This window comes from Grammomys surdaster, unplaced genomic scaffold (assembly GCF_004785775.1).
Source record: "Grammomys surdaster isolate TR1022 unplaced genomic scaffold, NIH_TR_1.0 126176, whole genome shotgun sequence".
Lineage (NCBI taxonomy): Eukaryota > Metazoa > Chordata > Mammalia > Rodentia > Muridae > Grammomys > Grammomys surdaster.
In genome coordinates this window covers 2,020,929-2,039,968 of record NW_021620983.1, presented here as the reverse complement: position 1 = coordinate 2,039,968, position 19,040 = coordinate 2,020,929, and the positions used below count along the sequence as shown (strand labels likewise).

General features: G+C 43.5%; 2 protein-coding genes across 3 annotated transcripts in view; both read left to right on the top strand.

Moving 5' to 3' along the window:
• The first annotated feature begins 5,437 nt into the window (after nucleotides 1–5,437).
• Nucleotides 5,438–6,219, top strand: LOC114612615 (histone H3.3 type 2). The gene has a single exon (XM_028757598.1). It carries the CDS (start codon nucleotides 5,506–5,508, stop codon nucleotides 5,914–5,916), a length of 411 nt encoding a protein of 136 aa, XP_028613431.1. The 5' UTR covers nucleotides 5,438–5,505; the 3' UTR covers nucleotides 5,917–6,219.
• Nucleotides 6,220–16,155: 9,936 nt separating this feature from the next.
• Ccdc91 (coiled-coil domain containing 91) overlaps nucleotides 16,156–19,040 on the top strand; it is a 157,043-nt gene continuing 154,158 nt past the window's right edge. For both annotated transcript variants that reach the window (XM_028757602.1, XM_028757603.1), the window contains exon 1: nucleotides 16,156–16,333. The gene's annotated coding sequence lies outside the window, so the exon portion shown is untranslated. The remainder of the gene's footprint in view (nucleotides 16,334–19,040) is intronic.

Here is a 19,040-nt window from a genome sequence, read left to right as displayed (position 1 = left end):
TCCAAGAGTAACAGCTAGATTAGCAAACTGCCAGTCACTGATTTCTGAGAAGCCAGTTCTCTGCCAGGAAACACAAGCCTAACTGGCTTTATCTTGACATACTCTTTGTCTTTATGAAGTTGAGGAGGCCCAAGCCTGATTTGGGTAGGGATTGAGTGAACCCATTCTTGCCATGCTCTTTGAGAGATGTCCAAGATGTAGGCAATGCTTTACCATCCCTTATCTGGCTTGGGAACCCACAGATGGTGTCTGCCTTGCCTGTAAGAAGAGCTCAGATTTGAACCTCTCATCCAGTATCCTCACCACTTCAGCTTCTGAGTCTTCCTGGTACTTTTACATACCTCTCTTTTTATACCGTTCAGATAACGTATTTTACTTTTCTTTCTTGCTGTAATTCCATGACAGATTTCAAGCTGTTGATGAGGGGGATTGAGTATTTGAGCTTGTTGTTACCATTTTCAGTCGGTGCTCTCTGATCCTCTATGCAGATAAACAAAAACACCTGAGTATTCAGGTAAGGGGCATGCATCAGGAGGCAGTGCAGGGGCTGGGGAGATAGCTCAGTAGGTTAAGAGCACTTGCTATATAAGCATGAGGACCTGAGTTCAAATACCCAGCACTTACATAAGAAGCCAGACCTGGCTGTGTGCATCTGTAATCCTAATGGTATGGAAGGCAGAGATTGCTGTGGTTTTTCTGGCTGCCAACCTAGTTCCAGATTCAGTAAGAGATCCTGACTCAAGGGACTGAGTTGAATATTGATAGAACAGGTGGGTGATGTCCTCCTCTACCCTCCATGCACACACCTGTGTGTGCATCACACACACACACACATGCACGCACACATGCACGCACACACGCACACGCACAGGCACACACACACACCCCAACGGGGGGGGGTGCAATTTACCCACCTTTTCATAGTATTCTACACTTTTAACATTAAAAGGGAAAATCTGTCTAGTAATCCCAAAATAATTGTCATAAACTTGAAAGTTTATAACATGGAATTACTTAAAATCTCATCTTGTAATACCTCCTGAGGTGACTGGTGAACACAAATGTAATAACTTCCTAGGCTGTCATCATGGTGAGCTGGCTGGCTTTTACATGTGAAGTTTAGTTGACTTGTAACATTTATTCTTATTTTCAGGATACAGTACTGTAAGTGATGTTAACATAACCATTAGGCCAGCTCTCTTACCTTGGTTTTTCCATAGGTACAGTATGGACTCTATACTACTATATAGCGCTCTCTACTGAACCCCAGGGGAATCTGGAGAGGAAGCTCAGACTTGAGTGGACTGTGCATTCTCTGTGCCCAGGATGGCAGCTGGTGCCAAACTGTGACGTCACATCTGGTGATGTGATCACTTCTCTCAATTGTGTGCTCTCCGGGGGCCACCAATTCTTTCCATTCAGGTCATTGGGCGGTCATCAGTTGGTAAAAGTTTCCTCTATGCTTGGCCAAAATTGGATCCAGAATTGTAATGAGTCACAGTAACCTAGGCTTTAAAAACGACTTTATACTTATATTTCACCTGCAGATATTCCAGAAGTGTTATGTGAAAACCGTGATAAGCACAGTCTTCCCATTGTTCAGAGAAGACACCTAAGTCATCATGCATTCATATAAATGAGCACCATTTCACATGCAAAACTCTGGAGGATTCTCACAGACCGTAAAGAGAAGGCCAAAGACCAAACAGGAATCCAATAGCACAAGAATCTTGGCTTGGATTGACCACACATCTGCTCATGCTACCACGTGGCCAGATGTGTTCGTGGATTCATAACCACCTGACTGGGAAGCATCTCCAGCTGAATCAACAACTGGACTGCTCAAAACAGACACAAGCATGCTCGACTCTCCCATCTCAGGGTGGATCCCAATAACTCAGACTCCATTAAAGGCATTTCACTCTGTTCTGTAATCAATATTGTCCTGGTCCTCAATGATCTTCAGATAAGTGACAGTTTCCTTTCTGAAGCAGATATCTGTGGGGAAGAAAAGCAAGTGCCTGCATAATAAAAGGCAAATCTGAATTAAAAAATTACTCTGGTATCAATATTTTTACTTTTCCAATGCAAGCAAGTGATTTATCTAGAACTTCCTTAGAAGAAAATGAATTTTTCTTGATATTCTTTATTATGTAATCAAAAATTTAAGATTTGCCTGTGAACGCCTTAAGCTGGCTTTTACTCCTATTAATTTATTTTACTCTCAAAGAAAGAACGACTTCATTGTTCGAGGGTTGCCACCAGCTTCTGTTGATTGATTGCTTCAGTGAGGGCAAGCAAATTTCTGATCTAAGAAAAGTGGATTGCTGTCTCTATGCAGGTGAGGGCAGGTGTAATGTAAGACTAGTGTCTGTGATTGGGCAGTGAGAAAGGAAGGCGGGGCTGAGTGTTTCAGAGACAGAGGACAGGGACAGAGAGGAAAGAAGGACAGAGAAGATGGAGGAAGAAGAGGACGAACCTGATCCATGTGGCTTTAAATAGCTATGGATATTATAAAAAGGCATAAAATAATATAGGGCAATTTGTTCAGTCTAGGTGGGCAGCTTGTATCAATATATATTGGCTCTGAGTTCATTGTGTGGGCGTTTCGTGGGTTGAGAATTTATTGATATAAATCTGACTGGTAAATTACAAGCCTCTAGAGTTTTGATTTGCTAGTCACAGGGGGTGGATGGATGGGAAGATAGTGAGTGGTTAGGAGGCAGGTAAACTTCAGAGAACAGGGAAGACTGAATGGGGGAGAGGAAACCGTGTTATTAGAGCGTAGCTGCTGATAGCGTGGGTTGTTTTAAATTATTATTGCGACAGAGAAGTTTAAAAAAATAGCATTGACATCCCCTCAAGTGATAAAATCCTAAGTTTCTTGTGATATATACATCAGGGAACTTAAGTATCGTCACGTATAATGTGTATTTAGACACAATCATTGCATCATCACATGAGATGGAGCTTAAAAGTCAAAGCAAAACAAAAAATAAACGACAAAAGAGAACATCAGTCAGATGTGCTTGCACCCACAGTACCCCTGCATTCTTCCTCTCACTGTGGTGAACAAACATCCAACAAGAGCAGCATAAAGGAAACGCACTCACAATCGGAGGGTACAGGGGCACGAGGCACATGCTCACACTGCAGCCACGGTCAGAAGGCAGTCACGGATGCTGGTGCTCGGCGTAGGTTCTCCTCCTTGCTCAGTCTGAGGCCTCAGCTGGTGGTAGTGCTGCCCACATTCATGGTAGACCTCTTTCTCGAGTTTAAGCATTTGGATAGGTTTTCAGAGGTTTGCTTCCATGGCGATTCTAAACGTAGTCAAGCTGACCATGAGGGTGAATGGCACACTCAATATTGTGTAGCTGTGGCACTTCTAAGAACAATGAGGGTGAACTTATTGTTGTCTCGGCAGAGAGTTTCTGCCTAGCATAGATTCCTCTTCTGTTTGCTTTGTTAATAACGTACAACAGGCACACCAAAGGGATGAGCTGGCTACAAACTTCTTTAGTTTTCAGAAGTGTTTGCTTCCCCTTGTTACAAAATTATTGATTAAATATCTACTAAAGGGAATGGTGGTACACAACTTCAATTTCATCTAATGAGAGGCAGAGACAGGTGAATCTCTGTGTTTGAGGACATCCTTGTTTATATTGTCAGTTCCAGGCCAGCCAGGGGCTATACACAGTGAGACCTCATCTAAGTAAATAAACAAATAAAACACCTAAAAATTCAGTCTGTTTTCAGCCTATCAGATAGGATATTTAAAACTGGCCTTGACTGCTTATTTCTATCTTCATGTATGACTTTATGGGGCTTTTTAATTTTTTTTTTTGAAACAGGCTTTGAATAGCCCAGGATAACCTGGAACTCACTTTGTAGCTGAGGATGACATTGAACTCTTGATGTTCCTGACTATGTCCCCTATTTGCTGAGATTAGCTACATATCTAGCAGGGTGATCAAAACTCAGTAGAGGTTATATGCCAGGCTTGCACATTAGAATGCTGGAATAAAATAAAGTGCTCAGAAAACAGGCATGCTAGGTTGGACTGACAGGCCTGGAATGGATTGACAAGCATGATTTCCACACAGTGAGATGAATGTGCTCATAGAGGACTCGGCATTTACCGAGACTATGCTGTACCATCTGGTGAGGGGCCCCGGGAGCACCACGCTGCAGAGCAGTGATGGAGATGCTGCTTCTCGGGTAACACATGACGGAAAGAGGCTGCTATAGAGCTTAGCTCATTGTTAATGAAGGAGATGACAGGACCCTGAAACAAGAGAGTCTGGGTGGTGACACTTGAGTCCCAGATGCCAAGGCCTTTCAAGGAGCCAGAAAAGTCTGAATGTCAGGCAAGATTAAGGGAAGTTAATAAAATGTTATTATCCTCTAGGCACTGTAATGAGCAGTGACAAGATATTGTTCTTCTGCATGCAGTACAGAAAGAGTCAAGCATGGGATAACCGGGAGAGGCCATAACAGCACAGGGCTCTGATTCTTCATCCAGTGCGTGTGCCTGAGCCAAGCTTTAGCCAGTCATTGAGATGGGAAGATCTACGTGAGGATGGATTCTGTGTTGTATGGGGAGCTACATGGTAAACGAATGAAATGGGTACATGACCACCCTGAGGTATGCTTTCGGAGAAGGTTCGTTGTAGATATGAGGGAGTACAACCAGGGGTATCTGGTAGAGTCCTAAGCAAGGAGAGAAAGTAGTGGACTAAACATGACCAAGTAGACTAGGCTGGGACATGAGAGGAGAGAGAGAGGCAGATGAGCGAGAGAGGAAGAGAAGAGGGAGCAAAGGGGAGAGAGGGCAAAGAGAAGGGACCAAGAGCCAAGAGCAGAGGACCAAGAGAGCCCGGCTGAAAGGGAAGGATTATGAAGTTTCTGGATATGTCAGCTGACACAGACTCACATGGTTAGGCTGCTTCATGTAGTGTTTGGGTAAGCAAGACTCGTGGAGGACACGTGATGTTCGGAGGAAGTATAAATAGGACTCAACGGACAGCGACAGCGCACTTGCTTGCATAGCTAACGTTACACTTCTTTGGTCTTGTGTCCTCATCTTTGCTGAACTTCAATTCCTTGAGAGAGGCACAGCAGAGAATTTCTCCTGGTTGTCCTGGTTGTTCCTGCTGGCTCGTGCAGATTCAGCAGAGGCCTAGATCTGCCACTGCTGCTTACTCTTGTTTGGTATCCTGACACTACTGAAATGGACTGCTGGTATCCTGACAAACGGAGAGTGGAATGTCCCCAAGGAACTACTTCTAAACAGTTCCTCATCCCTTTGTCCTATTGACCATCCTTTCTCCCTTACCTTAGAAAGGGGTGGTGGTGGAAGCATTTGAGAACCCTTATTAAAGGTAGGTTTAAAAAATCTGAATTGTGTTCGCAGCCTTCGCCGCGCCGCCGCCGCTCTCGCCAGCGCCGCCTCTCGCTTGCCGAGCTCCAGCCGAAGGAGAAGGGGGGTAAGGAGGTGCCCATACCATGGCTCGTACAAAGCAGACTGCCCGCAAATCCACCGGTGGTAAAGCACCCAGGAAACAACTGGCTACAAAAGCCGCTCGCAAGAGTGCGCCCTCTACTGGAGGGGTGAAGAAACCCCATCGTTACAGGCCTGGTACTGTGGCGCTCCGTGAAATCAGGCGCTATCAGAAGTCCACTGAACTTCTGATTCGCAAGCTCCCCTTTCAACGTCTAGTGCGAGAAATTGCTCAGGACTTCAAAACAGATCTGCGCTTCCAGAGTGCAGCTATTGGTGCTTTGCAGGAGGCAAGTGAGGCCTATCTGGTTGGCCTTTTTGAAGATACCAACCTGTGTGCTATCCATGCCAAACGTGTAACAATTATGCCAAAAGATATGCAGCTAGCTCGCCGCATACGCGGGGAGCGTGCTTAAGAGTCCACTATGAGGGGAAACATTTCATTCTAAAAAAAAAATTTTTTTTCCTCTTCTTCCTGTTATCAGTAGTTCTGAATGTTAGATATTTTTTCCATGGGGTCAAAGGCACCTAAGTATATGATTGCGAGTGGAAACATAGGGGACAGAATCAGGTATTGGCAGTTTCTCCACGTTCATTTGTGTGTGAATTTTTAATATAAATGCAAGATGTAAAGCATTAATGCAAGCAAAATGTTTCAGTGAACACATTTCAACAGTTCAACTTTATAACAATTATAAATAAACCTGTTAAAATTTTCTGGACAAAAAAAAAAAAAATCTAAGCCCACAGGATGATATAGATTCTATTATTATAGAAGCTGGGGGAAGGTTGGGATGGGGTGAGCCGAGCTGAGAGGGACCACCAGGTTGTGCAGTGGGCCTGGAGGCCAGTGTGTGCTTTAGTATGGAAATAGCTACCACAGTTAGCCATTTTTCCCAGGGTTCCTTTGAACCTGACAGCAGTCATTCCCATGTTACCTTCCCAAAGTGAACATAGGTCGTTTACTCAGGCAATGTGCCCCAAACATTAAGAAAAGAAAATTTGGGACAATTCATTGACATTGAGATAAGCGTACCAATAGGAACATCCCTTTAGAGTTGGGGAATATAAAGGGAAGTTAAAAAAAAAAAAGGGAGTTCTGCCAAGCTTCAGCTTAAAACAGTAACTTACCTGTTGAGTTATTGAGAAAAAGATCCATTAGGGATTCAGGCCCTCAGTTCTCTACTCTCTGTATTTCTGCTTGATTCACTGTGGAAGTTATGTGGAGCCTGAAGGATTGATAGAGACTTCCTCAAGTCAACCAAGTAGCAGTGTTAATGATGGCCACTGTGCTAGGGGTGGCCTTTGCCCCTACATATGAATTGATGGTTATCCTTGGTTGTCAACTTGACTACATATAGAATTAACTAAAACCCAAGCACCTGGCACGCCTGTGAGGGAGTTTTCTCAACTAAATCACTTGAAGTGTGAAACCTACCTTTAATCTGGATCTTTTGATGTGGGAAGATCTGCCTTTAATTCTGGCAGCAGCCTACCTAAGGACCTAGGACAAGGAAGGTTGTGCTTTTGGCCTGCTTGCCTTCACTCTTGCTGGCAAGTTTACTCCTTCACTAGCATTAGAGTCTCCTTCTTGTTCTTCTTCTTGTTCTTTTTCTTGTTCTCCTTCTCCTTCTTCTGGACTCTGGCATATACTGAAGACCAGCTGAGACGTCCAGCCCCATAGACTGAACTACCAATAGATTCTTGGACTTTCTGTTGTAGACAATCTTTGTTGGACTAGCTGAACCATAGCTTGCAAGCAAGCCACTATAATAAATTCTAATCTATCTATCTATCTATCTATCTATCTATCTATCTATCTATCTATTATCTATTTATCTAATCTACTGGACCATAGAAAGAGGCCATGTTTTGAAAAAGAGAGAAACAAGATGTAAGCATGCTGTGTTGTCTCTAAGCAGCTGCTACGTTTGTACTAGACTACCTAGGGTTTTAATGTGAGATGGGATTAGAGTTAAGCAATGAGTTGGATAGCTTTTGTGGAGCATAGAGGTAGCTCATGTGAGAAGCTGTATCTTGTGCACCTAGCAGGCAGTTGTGAAATATATCCTTGGCTCAGAAGTTCATTCTGGGCCAGCAAGTTGAACTAAAACTTTCATAGTCAAAAAGGGTAGGTAAATTTTTGGTTGAGTTTTGGGCGGGCATGCAGAATGTATTTGTATAACGGAGAAAATTTCCTGCAGAAGATACCTGTGTATTCCACAGTCTTGTTTGTGAAGCAGATTCATCTGTAAGGAGTGGAGATTTTCCACAGAGAATGGAACCAGCTAAAACACAGGTTCAAGACTGTGGGACAGTGACATGGAAGCTGAAAATTGACTAGTAGTCTAAATCTCAGGAGAGAACTTGAGGCTTATAGCTAAGTGAACTTGTACAAAGACAGCTATTCTATTCTCAAGTGCTGAGACATCTTAGCAAAAAGAGAACTGGGCACAAACCATGTTCAATGATTATAAAGGATATTTACCTCACAGATGACTGGTTCATATTCCTGCTATTGTTCTGAGCTTCAGGTGATATGCTGCTTGCACAGATGGTATTCACATGGCGGTCAAGAATCTGCATTTGGGGCTGAGGACATAGGCTGGGGTAGACTGCTTGCTTGGAATGTGTGATGCCTTGGGCTCAATCCCCAACACTGGGAAAACAAAGTGATTCTTTGTATTTTCCTAGAAACCAAATGGCACTGTATTATTTATATTTCTCCTAATAACATTCAGATAATCTGTATTTTACTCAAGAGCACAATTTGCAAATAATTTCATAACAGCTTAGGTTTGTGGGAGCTTAGGTTTGGGGGTGTCTTATTATTTTATTCAATGAATGATTTCACTAAGTTAAAAGCTAACTTGCCAATCTCTGTGAAAGACATTAACATTTGTTAAATTATAACTTCTGGTAGATAAATATCAGGAAAATTACTGTGTGAAACTCAGGTTTAATAAACCTGTCTTAATTAAAGAGTCTAATAAGGGTATTGAAAGAACACAAAAGCTTTTATGTTCCATAGAAAACATACTTTCTAGGAGCGTTGAACCTTTTGACATCACAGAACTGTGTTGTCTACTACAAAGTTCAAGATCAAGAGCCACAGAGAACCATCACGTGATCAAGGTATAAAACAGTCACACACAAAAATTCCAACAGTTTGAGTATGGTTTTACTTTGGGCAGCATTCATAGCTATCCTGGAGTGTGTGTGGCTTGAGGGCTGCAGGATGGGTGTACCTGCAAGGCTTAACATGTAATGGATCCTCCTTCTCTTCCCAAAGCAGGTTTGCTTGTTGCTAGAGGCAGACTGTGATACTACAGGCTTACTTTATCACTATTGTGGGTATGTGATGTTATGTAGGGGCATGTGCATGCCACAGCATGTTTGTGGAGATCAGAGAACAACTGTGTGGAGGTGGATTTCTTTTTCTCTATCTGTGTGTGTTCTAGGGTTCAAATTTGATCAAGAGTTTGATTTCGAGGGCTTGTGCCTGCTATGACATCTCACTATCCCACTGATTTTCATATATATATAAGAAGTATACACACACACACACACACACACACACACACACACACACACACATTTTAAATCAAGTGGTTTTGAACTGACCCTAAAGCATATATGTAGGCAGAATTGTCTCCACTAGCAAGACATTGCTGTCAGTTTTTTCTATGCTTAAAGTTTGACATAATTAAAGAGATAATTTACCTATTTTATGATAAGAATTATTTAAAACCCCAACCCACCAAAGAAAAAGCAAAGAGAAAAACAAGGAGAAGTGAACAGGAAGGCCACCCCTCTTCCCATGCACTGCCCTTTTTCTGGTCAACTTGAAAGAGGGATCAGATGCAGGGGAGTGCTGCCTGGGGTGCCATCACATTCTCTCAAACCCCATTTTTCAAACTTCAGAGTTTTCTCATGATGTGTTAATTTTGTGGTACGCCAACATTTATGAACATGATTAGTTCAAACTCAATTTATCTTAGTTGTACCGGCAGCTCTTGCCTGGCGTCCTGCCCGGAGCACTGATTGCAAGCAAGGTCTGTGGAAGCCGAGCAGCAGCTCTGAAAAGACCCGATATGGTGGTCCAACAAGGATGCGGAAATTCAGCTTCTGTTTTCACTTTCTGATGTGCATTGTAAAAATGTAGCCTTTAGCAGCTGGAGGCGTGCCATTTGAATAGCCATTAGCAACTATGTGAATAGCTTGTCTGTTAAAATCAACCCATGATATAAACTAGAGTCCATCCCTCAGTTGTTTGTTTGTGATCAGGATTGTAAATAAACAGTGGGGTTAGATGGGTGTTGTTTTCTGGGAATCCAACTCCGAGCACTGCATACGCCAGGCAAGCACCATACTCCGCTGCCACCCCCTACTTGCGGCACGGACTTTAGAAAGTTTACTTGCACAGAAATGAATTATTGATTTATTTTTAAACGATGCAATGTGGAGCTCCGTTACGGAGTGGACCTATGTGCTTTCTGTCTTCAGCTGGGCCTTTTATGAGTTACTAAGTGATCCCAGTTAAAAGTAAATGATCACGAAATTCATGCTGATTAATTTATATCATTCACAGATGAAATTGTGACCTTTTTTTTTTCATTTCCTGGCTTATTATTTCGTTTGTGCATTTGCCCTTGCCACCAAAGAAGCAATTCAGGTTTTGAGACACTAATTACGGGAGTCGTTTGTTCATTTGGAATTAGGCTATGTAAATCAAAATGCCTATGACGAGGGAGGGTTGTGTTGACAGACTGGGGAGGGGGCTGCCAGGGATCTCAGAGTGAGGAATTAGGGGTCACAGGTGTCCTCTCTCAGAGTGAAGAGTTAGGAGCCACACGTGTCCTCTAGGATGGAAACTTCATAAGCAGTTGTGTGTTAGGCATGACTCGGAGGTCTAAAGGATCACAGTTCACCATGCTTTTCAGCTGTGCGCATCTCAGACTAGTGTTTGAAGTCCTTTCCCATTGATTTACAAGCCATGTATCACAGGAATCTGGGAGGACATCTCCTGTGCTCAGCTGCTTAACTCTCACCACTCTATGGCTTGAACCAGGCCAAGGGAGAAGAGAGATAAGTCCCTTTTCGGTTTAAATGGGATGACAAATCATTTTGTAATATTTAATTTGAAGCTAGAAATACAGACTCTTTCTATACTGTTACATACTTAGCTCTGCAGGTAACAGGAAAACCCAGCAGGTAATAGATTTGACACTAGGTACAATGTGGAGGTTTTAGAATTGCTTCAGTCAAAGCTTTAGTCCACTTCTGGATTCTCTAGCTTTGTCTCTGTCCCTGGGTCTGCTCTGTCCTTAGATCTGTTTCCTTTATGCTTGTAAATTAGCAAGAAAAGCACGGAGGCTTATTCACTTCTTCACTTACATTCTCAGAAGAGATGAAGTTTTGTCCAACAACCCTATATGAGTGATCTCCAAAGTAATCCATATGATCCCAGGAAGCAGTACTCTGATAAACCCAGGAATGGGACAGCACTCCACTCCACCCCCATCCCCCACAGCTGTGGCACGGAGGCTGTAGTAGCTCCTTTTAGCTTCTGACAATCAGGGCACAGCTGGATTGAGCATGCTTACCTTGAACACACCTAGAGACAAGAACAGAATGGCAGAAGAAGAACCGAATGCATACACAGACAAGATTGACCAGAGCCTCTATATGGGAGTCCTTTGCCATCCAACTGCTGTTCTGTTAACTGACATATTATTTCTCTGCTCACTCAGCTTCCCTGTCAAATACATTAGGTCCCTTTGGAGATCCTTAAAGTCTAGCAATCAGTATGGTATGTACAAACATCTACTCCTGGTAAAAAAAAAAAAACAAAAACAAAATGCAGGGAAAAAGGTCAAAATAACAATAAAAACCCTCAACTAAAAAGATGCCCAGAAACATTAACAAAGAAGTCACGGCTCCTCATCACACTCCTAACAGGGTCACAAGGACTCTTTGCTGGCTTAGTTGGCAAAGTGCCTACTGTGCAAACATGAGGACCTAGGTTCAGATCTCCATCACCCACATAAAAGCTAAGTGGGGTAATGCATATCTTTGATACTATTGCTGGGGGTGAGGTGGAGGTGTGGAGCAGGGCAGAGACAGGTAGATCCCTGGCCACATTCCTGAGCTCTCACAGAACTTCGAACTCATAAAACATACAAAGAAAAGACAAAGGTGGAATGCACTAGAAGACGACTCCTGGCATCAACATCTGGCCTCCATATGCACACACATCCATGTGAATGTGCACTCACATGTGCACACGTATACCTGTAACACACACATAATAAACAGATTGACTACTTTTTTTTATGTTTCTTGATAACTTTTAAATCATACCTTGTTATCCATTGCTCTACATGAGGTTAAAGTGATAAACAAGCCTGAGTATTCCAGGTTTTGGTGCCAGCAGAAATTTTAGCTCTCTTAGTAAGCCTAGCTCAGTGTGGGGCTCTTCACAGTGGTTCTATGCCATGGTAACAAAACAAAACAACCCCCCCTGCACCCCAATATAAAGCTAAAAGTCCTTCCCAAACTTTCATTTTTAGGCCCACTTGGGAAATATCAGCAGAACTTCCTGCAAAGACTCATGAGTAATAGACTTTCAGAGATTCTCAGCTTACACATGGAGTCATAAGTCTTGAGATATTACATACATTTTGTTGCAATTTTTGGCATTTCTGTGGCTAACTCCAGCAGAATCTAATCACCATGGTCATGAGCAGAACTTGCCAACCTCCTGCTAGTGTCTTTAGCTGAAAGACTAGTGTGTGGGGACATTGTGAGGTGCCATCTATGAAGCAGAAAGCTTCCTTATCATACATCAGATCTGCTTTGCAACATGATCTTGGACCTCCCAGCCTTCAGAGTTGTGAGAAATAACATGTCATCTATAAGTCAGCCGGAGCTGTGTTGCAGCCGTCTGATGAGACTTGGGAGTGTTTTAATATTCTGTAGGCTTTGTTACCAGATGTATCTTCACACTCCACTTCTTTAAACAGCTTCAGAACTTGAAGCCATCTTCAGTTCTTGATCTTCCCTGCCTCTGTGGCTACTTTGCTGCTGACAGTATTCCAAGAAATTTTGCCCCTTTCATGGCCACCTCATTCATAATTCCTCACTCCAGCTACTTCATACCCAGCTTGGTTACCGCTCCTCACCCACACACCTCTGCTGAAGTAATTCCCTCAATCTTGAAGAACAAATCCTGGAATTTTCTATTGCCTTCAGAATAGAGCTCCAGTCTGTCTGTGGAGTTTGCAAAACTCTTCCTTATCTTGCCTCCTCTGGAGACAGTCCTATTTTTCCAGTGTGATCTCATATTACACCACCTGCCCTTAGTGTAAAGTTTATACTGAGGATTCTGCAGAATGTCTGATTAAAATATCCTTGATTACCAAGTGGTGGAACGCAACAGATCCAGAAACAAAATGAACTTGGGCTGTCTTTAGTTCTCTTAATAGCCATTGACACCCATGTTCACATGTGATCTAACATTCCCTTTTACTACCAGGTGACATCTTTAGAATGCATTTACTTAGCAGGACACCAGAGTCCACTAAATCTAAGGCTAAGAAAGCCATAACATCTGGAATATATAGGTAGAGACTTCTCTGCTTAGCTGTAACCCGTCTAGCTCATGTCTTTAATGTTTGCAAAGTGCATTTATTTTTGACTTTATTTTGTCCTGTGACAATGGAAAGGTCACATAATCTCATCCATGGTGGAACACGTCATTTTGTTGTCATTTGAGGCATTGTTCCCAGGCCATTATTTGGATACCAATAAAGTGCCCTTATTTTTTCTGGAATGGAGGCTGTGTTTGGAATTGACAGCTGTCACAGTCTCTCTCCACCACCATCTTTGCTTTCATTATACCAACCTACAATTTGTATTTATCCTACAGCTCCAGGCAAGTGAAAACATTAAGCCCATGTCCTTCCTTCCTTTCTTCCTTCCTCCCTCCCTCCCTTCCTTTTTTCTTTCACTCTTTCTTTCCTCCTCTATTCTTTGTTTGGAGAACACTCCTCTTTCTTAGCTGAATTGGTTCCTACTGATTCTTCAGGGCTTGTCTTGAGCTTTCTATCCAACAAGCAACACTTCCTGGTTAGTCAGGTTGAGAGGAGCACTCAGTGCCTCTAATTTTGTTCAGCTTCATTTCTGATTTGATTGCATCTTTCTGTACATTTGATCTTCTCGAGGGTGGGGCCATACTTCTCACCTCAGGTTTTATGGGTCGGTAGATATAGGCACAACAAATGTGTAGAGAGCAGAGTTAGATGGCTTACAGAAGCACTGTGCTGAGTAATTGATATCAAGAAGTGAGGCCCAACAGAGATGAAAGACCTCTCCTCTTGTAGAAGGGAGTGTAACATTGTGTAGAAGAGGACCAGAGTTCCTAAAGGGTAGAACTAGCATGTGATTTAGCAATCAAAGTCTATGTCCAATATCTATCCGGGTGATAAGGGACACCACAGAGCTTCTATAAGATCATTCATAGAAGTATTTATTCATGCTAGTGGACTCACAAAACATTATGCTAAGTGAAGGAGACCAGGCACAAAAGGTCACATTTTGTATGGATAAGACATATCCCGACAAAGGAAGTGTGACAGAAGGTGGTTTAATGTTGCCTAGGGCAGATGTGATGTGTGAAGAGATGGAGGGACAGAATGACTGCTGAAGAGCATGGAATTTCCTTTGGAAGTTGGAAATCATACTTTTAAGTTGACTGTGGTGATGGGTGCTTACGTGTGAGCATGTTAACATTTTAAAGATAAAAATCAGGATTACTTTGACGGATTTTGGAGGTAAGATTCTTATGACTAATAAACAGTGAACTAGAAGTGGAGTGGTGTGCTGTAGGGATAGACGGTCATTCTGTTGGGTAAATCTGGCTTTCCATCTTGCTAAACAGCATGTTAAGTTACCCTTCCCAAGTCTGTGTTATTTGAAAAGTGACTAAATATATCTATGTTGCACAAACTAAGAGAACATTTTTTTTTATTCAATTTTTCCTAATGCTATAGGTGCACAGAATGCTCTATTGATGATACTACCATTACGATTAAGTCCATGTAGTAATGAATTTTGGATTAGGTGAGATAAAGTAAGCATACAGACGTTTCAACGGAAACCCAAAGGCATTAAATTTTCAAGCACAAAAAGTGAAAAGCCAAGGTGACACACAGATATGAGCAGTTTAAGAAATGCTTATTGAATGTCTTTCCACTTTGACTAGTAGACTCCAGATGTACAAGGAGAAATGGGAAACAGCTTGCTGAGTATACAAATAAGAAGTGGTCCTTGATTTGGCGATCAACTGGTAATAAAAAACAGTATACATGTGCAAGGAAGCATCAAATTTCTGTAAGAGAAACACAACTTGTTTGTGCAAAGAATGGCTGGGTGGAAAAAGGCCGAAGAGGTGATCTTCTCAATATTAGTTGTTCACTAATGACTTCAGGTTGCCCAACTCAGTGGAGGCGGGTCAACATCCTGCTGACACTTCCCACTTTGAGTACAGAGATTAAAGATAGTTCAGTCAATTTTGTTCAGTGGAAGGGAGAGAAAAGCAATTCCAATAATGCCCTTTGTATGAACAATAGAAGTAGTCCATAGAGTCACACTCAAAGATCAGGGTACTTAGGCAGTAAAACATCTTGGGTATATCTAGTTCACTTCCAGATTGCTAACACTTGACTTGTCCCAAGTAAACGGTATACATTCAATAATAATTAAGTGAATGTTGTTTAAACCACCTGAGAAGTGTGCTATCTGTTGACCATTTCCATGTAACAGTCATGACAGTCTATACAACTACTCTCCCCTTCAAACAAAAACCTATAAAGTGTGTGTGTATTCCCTTCAGGAAAAGGTGTTGACTGACAGCTTTGATATAAGTATGTCGAGCAGCTGAAAAAATCAACTGTCTTTAATAGAATATGGATGAACTGTTATGATAGAGTTGATTACAAGCGCCAAAGTCTTAGGGCACAGATCTTCAAAATCCAGTGGTCTAGAGACGCTTTCAGCCTAGGCACGTTCAGGAACTTGAGAGTTCTGCTAAGCCAACAGGACCAGACATCATGTCAAACATTTCTTGAGCATGTCATAGTGCCAGGTGCTTTTTTCAGTTCTAAAATTTTGGTTGCTTATAAGAGGCAAAGGGAGTAGAAGGCTCTTCTGGTGGTAGATTCGAGTTCTGGACAGGAGAGAGACTGATTTGGAAGGTGGTTTTATGGGCCTGTCACTAAGGGAGATTGAGAACCTTTACTAGGTGGTAGATCTTGAGAAAGGTCAGGAAAAGCGTTAAGTCGAAGCCAATCTATCGCAGAGTGCAATTACCTGAGAATCATTCAACTAGGAGGTTCTTCTTGTGAACCTAGCCTGCTGAATCTCTGATAGGAGGAATATTTGGTGGATGGTTTGATTTGGCTCAGGACAAAAGATAAGGCATGATGCAGTTGTTGAGGATGGTCAGGGCAGTGTATATCAACCAGGCCAGTCCATTTCACAGGTCAGGTCTCCCTTCAGATGAGGTTCAGCTGGCCTCAGCTTGGGGTCATGTGATGCGCCCGCGGAAGACTGGAGCGCCGCGCGCAGGCCTGGGCGGGCCTAGGTAGAAATCAACTTCCGGTGAGGAGGTCCTGGACACCCGGGTGGTGCGTGGGCTGCCCCAACGTGGGTTCCCGGGCCCGCAGTCACCGGGAGGGGGGTGGTTGCGTAGCCGGTGTCCCGGAGCAAGTGTCTGAGAGCCGGGTGTGACGCGCAACAGCGCGGGGAGCACTGCGGCGGCGGCAGGAGCAGGTAATCGGGTGCTCGCCGTCAGGGTCCGGGTCTCTGACGCGGGTGGGAACGTGGCTAAGCTACCGCGAGGCCTCGGCCGGGCGACTCAAGGGACCTGGGTCGGGGAGGCACCCCGCTCCCGCCCTCGCCCGAGAGGACCTGCACTTGCGTGGTCCCGAGTGGAGAGCCATAGGAAGTTCGCTCGCTGGCCGCGCCGCAGTTGTCCCGGCGGAACGGAAGTGTTGACCCTGCCGGGGTTCCCGCCGGCGCCGAGAGGCGCACCCCTTCCGGTCTCAGACCTTGGCAAAGTGCGCAGTATGCTCAAAGGAGTTCTCCTGGAGAGCTGATCGCTGGACACACCTACAGCGGCTCTCACCCGAGACAAGCACCTTGCGGAGCGCGCGCGTGGCCTCTGTCTGTCACACACCTTTCCCCGCCCCCAGGATGCCGCGTCTGCGCGGCCGCGGCCGCCTCCGCCGGGGGGAGCTTTGCACAAGAGTTGTCAGCTGCTCTGACAGCTCTGGGCTGGTGAGGCCGCTGCGATCTTGGCCCTCCGCTCTGGGGAAGTGAAGGCTATAGTCTCATCTGAGGTCCCTCAGAGGCCGCCCACGAATTCCGACTTCTCCCTCCACTGTGCAGACACTGACACATCATCTGCTCCTAACCTTTAAACCGACCAGCTCGGTGGATGGCTATGGAACAATGTTTGCATGCTGCGTGGTTGAGGGATTGCCATCTTGTCACTGGGTGGGCCAACAATCACCTCAGGATTTAAGGCAAAAGCCTGCAGAGTACTCACAGGAAGGGGCGACAGCAACCGGGTTGAAGTACACCTGTAGTCCTCTCAGCCACACATTCTGTTGTTTTTGGGGTTGTCAGTTCCTCACCTGTTGGGATAAATGGCTCAGGGAAGATGCTAGGCCCGCTGCACCTTCTTGGTGCCCTATGTGGTGTGATAGTGTGTGGAGAATTGCCTGAAGACGGGTGAGGAAGTTTAGTGTCCCCTAGGATGGCTAGGAGGCGTTTCAGTGGGCTAGGAAATGTGAACTGGTTGCCTAGCAACATCATACTCCAAATGGAAAAACCATAAAACAAAATGAGAAAGTCCAGGATTTTTGAGTTTTTAAGAAAAATATTAATCATCATAATACTTCACAGAAAAAGAAAACTGTTTAGAAACCCAGAGAAACATCCGTTGTTCTCGTGTTCTCTCTCTCTCTCTCTCTCTCTCTCTCTCTCTCTCTCTCTCTGTCTCTCTCTGTCTCTCTCTGTCTCTCTGTCTCTGTGTGTGTGTGTGTGTAAAAGCCTGTCATTAATTAATTAGCTTGTCTCAAGCTTGAATGAACAGGACTTTGCTTAGTGGGACACTTTATTGAACACTCAGGTACTATTAGATTTGTAAAGAAGATAGAATTTTTATTAATAAAGAAAACTTTGAAGGCAGTCTCTCTCTGTGACACAAGCCAAGTGGGAATCGATTGAGGTAGGTGAGATCTTTCTATTAATGAAAAAGTAGGAAAAATGTTTAAATTCTAAGGTTCACGTCACGGTGCTCCATTGGCTACTGGTTCCTTATAACTTACCATTAAGTTTTGTCATTTCCTGTAAAATGTAAACGTTTGAAAGGCCACTCTGTATTAGTTTGTATGTCAGTTTGGTACATTTTAGGGTTCATTTTCTGGTTGTGTCTCCTTTCTTCTGTTTTCAGTAACTTGAGTTTAGCTTATTTGAATTAGAGTTGATGTACACTTTCCCGAGGGACATTTCTTTCAGTTTAGTTCAGGGTAAACCTTCCACAAACTAATTCACTTGTCTTCGCATGCACTGTGACAAGTGCCTGGTTATATAACATCACCACAGTTTGCTCGTTGGGATCACCCAGGGTGGCTACAGATTCATCCTCCGTCTGATTTTTCCTCTCTGGACTTGTGTAAGTGGAAAGATGTAGCACAGCCCCTTGTTCCTACTCTTTTTCCCAGAATGCTTTTCTAGTTCACCCTTTTGGTGTCTCCTTAAAAAGGGGGCGTGGTATTTCCGTCTGTGAGTAGACCACAGTATACTTACTAGTTGGTGGGCATTTAGGTAGTTTCTGAGTTCTATGTTTTGGGATGAAGCTGTTACAAAAATGCATTTTTTTGGGGAACAATCTTTTAAATCTTAAGAGAGATTAGTTCTCATTTCCTTTGGTTAAGTGTTGAGAACCTGGATGCTGGCCCAGGCGGCAGGTGCATGGCTAATGTTTTAGCTCTGCTGTTTACTGTGGTGGCTGCTGTGTGCTGCCCTCCTGTCAGTGAGATGCATGGTCCATTTTGCTGTGTGTCAATCAGGTCTTGACATTTAGCCCCTGCTTCAGAAGGTGTTTCCTCATGACTCACTGAGTTTTCCTTTTTTTAAAAATTTGAGACAGGGTCTCAAATAGCCCACTCTGCCTTCAACTGGCTCCATAGCTGAAGCTAGCCTTGAACTCCTGATTATCCTGCCAGCACCTTTTAAGGCTGGGATTACAGCTGTGTGCTTCCATGCCTGGCTCTCACAGATGATTTTAATTGAGGTTATAGTTAACGTGTAAGGCATTTTCCTGCTGTTTGCTGTCTATATGTTCTTTCAAGAGACATCTCTCCAAAGTATTTTGTGAGTTTTTATTATCTAATTAAAAAAAATCTTATACAATCTGGGCACAAACTTTAGTTATATATATATATATATATATATATATATATATATATAT

Bases quoted from the DNA above. Each gene is read 5' to 3' on its own strand.
- LOC114612615 (XM_028757598.1), top strand. From the start codon at position 5,506: ATGGCTCGTACAAAGCAGACTGCCCGCAAATCCACCGGTGGTAAAGCA.